This window comes from Physeter macrocephalus, chromosome 2 (assembly GCF_002837175.3).
Source record: "Physeter macrocephalus isolate SW-GA chromosome 2, ASM283717v5, whole genome shotgun sequence".
NCBI lineage: Eukaryota > Metazoa > Chordata > Mammalia > Artiodactyla > Physeteridae > Physeter > Physeter macrocephalus.
The window spans coordinates 123,341,108-123,345,052 of NC_041215.1; the positions used below are offsets into that span (position 1 = coordinate 123,341,108).

At 54.5% G+C, this 3,945-nt stretch overlaps 1 protein-coding gene across 1 annotated transcript; it reads right to left on the minus strand.

Annotated features, from left to right (window-relative positions):
• Window positions 1-2,513: 2,513 nt before the first annotated feature.
• On the minus strand, window positions 2,514-3,527 carry RNF228 (ring finger protein 228). Its single transcript, XM_055079069.1, has one exon. It carries the CDS (start codon window positions 3,507-3,509, stop codon window positions 2,514-2,516), a length of 996 nt encoding a protein of 331 aa, XP_054935044.1. The 5' UTR covers window positions 3,510-3,527.
• Window positions 3,528-3,945: the final 418 nt, after the last annotated feature.

Here is a 3,945-nt window from a genome sequence, read left to right on the forward strand (position 1 = left end):
ATGAAAGAAGCAAAACGTGGCTTGTGTTGTGACTCAGGCAATTCAAAGATCTCTTTCTCGTTTATGAGGAATAATTCAGTTTCTGTCATTGCTGTACCTTCCTCTGTGGAATATAAATAAACTCTATAAGAAGCAAGCTGGTCCCTAGGTAACTTTAGACAAACTTCTAGGTTGCCAATTTAAGGGAATGAAATAACAAACATATGTGTGTGCCCACATGTACACATGGTTACATCCACAAAGCCAAGTTCTGTTACTAGCATGTACATTCTAGTAACTACACATATATATGTGTAATTGCACTTGTACAACTAAACAGTTGTGAATACTAGCAGAATCTCAGCACTGGAGGTAAACAAAGGATACAAGATTAAAATGAATACAGAAATAAAAATAACACACGTTATTTGTTGGAGGTGCAAGTAAATTAAAACCAATCTCTGAAGTGTGAGTCTTAGTATTAGGAAACTGAAAACACTTTGCAGAAACTGAGAACAAAATCTGACAACAGAGTTTAGTTTTAGGGGAATGTTATAGTAGTGGATTGGGTAAGTCTTTAAAATACAACAGATCTCACTTGGCCTTCAGGAATTCCGTTAAACCCTAGAAATAATTCCATGAAATGCCTTTGCAGTGTACTCCCAAGTGAGTTATTTCTCTCTCAGCCCTATTCAAAATGTGAAATTATTGATAGAATTTGGATGAGGATGTGTATTTCAGGAAAAGAAGTGCCACCAAAATAACTCGGAGCAATTTCCCCATGAAATGTTTCATGAAAACAGGTTTTTTCTATAAATGCTTCTTGTTTTTATTGACAGTGCATACACAAAACATACCATATTGCAATTCCTAAATTGCAGCCATACCACTTATCAATGGCCCATAAATTACTTCACTCTATGATGGATACAAATGCTCCATTCAAGTTCGGTTAATAGTGTCAAGATATCATGCAGCTTGCATAAATACACGAGGAATAATAGCATACCCTCAGTAGCTTCTGTGATTTTTAGGCATGAAAACTTTGTCTTATTCCAAATTTCAAAAGATGGAATAAAGAATGTTTTCATATAAAATACATTTGGAACAATTCAGGGTTTTTTTCTTTAAAAAACGTCTAATCCACCTGCAACATACACTCCCAATTCATCTTTTTAGTTACAAAATCGGATAGGTACGTATTCTTTTTCATCTAATGTGATCAGATGTGAACATTTCAGTGATTTCTAATAATATCAAACAGCTGAATTCAAAATAATATTTTTCTGATAAGTATAATATATATTTGTAATCAAAGGAAGAAAGACCTGTCAGTTGATTTGTCAGTTTCGTTTTTTGAGCAGTATTTTCTATTTGATCAGATAATTGAAAGTTGTTTCACAGTATAAAATCTTGAATCAATTACCAACACGCCTTTACTGTAGCCCCTACTTTTGAAATGTATTTGGACTAGAGGTACGGGAGAAATATTACTGCTTATCAAACAACTTTTCCAGAAATCTTAATGCACAAAATTTCCAGATTTATATATTCTAAAATAAATTATTTTAAAAATGAAATTAAGAAAAAAGGCAGGGGAAGCCTACGATTTCTATTCCGCGTGAATAGCTTTCAATATCTTCCAGGTGGGGGCAACAGTAAGTCAGCTTTGAAAAGAGAGAGAGAACGGGCTCGTTAAGCTCCCTGAGCCCAGTTACAGAAGATGAAATGACTTCCTGGTAGCAACCCCATGCATACAACAATCACAAGTTTCCAGGAGATGGAACTTCTGGACTCTGTCGGGCCGCTAGCAGGCGGATCCACCGCCCTGTGCGCGCCACCCCTGCGGTGCTCCGAAGACTCCAGCGGCAGATGTGAGCGCGCACGCGCGCTGAGCACCTGCCCAATCGCGCACTGATGCGGACTGTCGGTCCGTGCGGCCTCCCAACTCACGCCAGCGCCGTGCCCCCGGGGTTGAACGTCACTCTCAGAGCTCCGGCTCACTCACTCGCCAGGGCCTCCAGGAAGCAGGGAAAGCTTTCACGTTTACATCTCATTCATGCTTCCTCTGGACAATTCAGGTCCATTCACAACTGCTGCAGACGTGAGCTAGCACCTATACCCTTAAAGAAACTCTCAAGTCACAGCAGCCAGAAAACCAGCTTCCAGGCGGGGCAGCGGGCATCCCCCTCCTCCTTCCTCCTCTTTTTGCAAATCCTCGGACCCCAGGGAGGGATGGCTGTGCACTCCGGCGAGGATGAGGGTGGTGCATGAAGCGGAAGTTGACCTTGCACAGTCCGGGGAGATGGGACTGCCACCAGCATCCCCGCCTCCTCTGGCCCAGCGCGGAAGCGTGGACCTGAAAGGCCAGAGACGCGGAAAACCGAAGCTCTGCCGTGACCGGGCGGTGAGGGGGTGAGCGGCCGGGGGCCTCCCTCCGCAGAGGGCGGAGAAGCTCGAGCGCAACGGGCCAGAGGCCCCCTCCTCTCGGACCGCGCTGGAGGTATGGGAGGGAGGTCAGGCGTGCGGCCCCACTACGTGTCGCTCCTCCGAGCGCCGCCTGCCTCCGCCGCCGCCCGCGCCCTCGGGCCGCCGCCGCCGCCCCCAGCCGAGCCCGTGGCCGCGCCCTCGGGCCGGTACTTGAGCCAGCAGATAACCCAAGTGACGACGACCGAGAAGAGCGCCAGGATGCTGGCCACCGACAGGCAGATGGGACCCACGGGCGAAGGCAAGGGCACACCGGCTGCCGGGGCCGCATCAGGGGACGTCCCGCCCCCCGTGGGGGCCCCGCCGCCGTAGTGGTTGACGAAGATGAGGCCGGTGAAGAGCAGCACCACCATGGAGAGGAAGGAGAAGACGACGCACACGCAGCCCGCGGTGAGCGCGGCGCGCTTGCAGTTCTGGCAGCTCTCGTAGGAGCCCGGGGCGCGCAGGCCGGCGCTGGCGCGTGGTCCTCGGGCCGCGTCCTCGGCGGACGCCGGCGGCGGCAGGGCCGGGGCGGGCGGCAGGGCAGCGGCGGGCGCTGGGCGGCGCGCGGGCAGCGGCGGGAGGCGGTCCTGGGGCAGCGGGTCGTGCGCGGCGCGCAGGGCCAGCGGGAAGCCCTCGGCGAGCTTGGTGTTATTGGGAAGGCCGTACACGCGGCTGTCGGGCAGCGGCGTGCGGTGGCGGCACACGGGGCAAGCGATGGCGCTGGGCGGCCCGTGCCAGGGCGGCGGGCGCAGCGGGCGCTCGGGCGCGGCGGCGGCGGCGCGGAGCTGCAGCCGGCTCAGGCACTCCTGGCAGAAGGTGTGCAGGCACGCCAGCAGCTTGGGCGCGCGCCGGTCTGCGTCGAAGTAGTTGTAGCAGATTTTGCACTCGTAGTCCTCAAGCGGAGGGAGGCCGGGGACCGTCACCGATGCGCTCCTGGCTCCCACGTCCCGGCCGTCCCGCGCTCCCGCCGCGGCGTCCCCGGCCCCTGTCGAGCTCCGGGGGCTGCTGGTTGGGCTCCGCTCGCCGCCGCCGCCGCCGCTGTGGCTCGCCGGCGCTGCCATGGCATGACCCGCCCGTCATCGGGGGTAAGGAGAGGCGCCTTCCTCCCCCTGCCGCCGCCGTCTCGGCTCCTGGCACGGAGGAGGCGCTTCTGCCTCCCTCCTCTGGCCGCTGTTGCCTGGCGGGGGAGGCACCGCTGGCTGGGCCGGGCGGGGGCGCAGCGGCGACCGCCTTCCCCCCACTCCCCCAAGGAGGCGCGGGCGTCGTGGTCCCTCCCAGTCCCCGGGAGCCTCTCTGCCGTCCCCCTTGGGCCTCTCAAGGCGACTTTCCAGGCCGCTTTGGATGTCGGTTTTTGTTGGACTTGGAATTGGGAGTTGAAGGAGGGTGGGGTGTGCGATGCGGGAACGGAATTTGGGGTGCGGCTGCTTTAAGGACTCGGTGCCCGTGCAACACCCCACCCCATACACACGTTCAGGGTCGTGGTAGGAAACCTGGTCC

Bases quoted from the DNA above. Each gene is read 5' to 3' on its own strand.
- RNF228 (XM_055079069.1), bottom strand. From the start codon at position 3,509: ATGGCAGCGCCGGCGAGCCACAGCGGCGGCGGCGGCGGCGAGCGGAGC.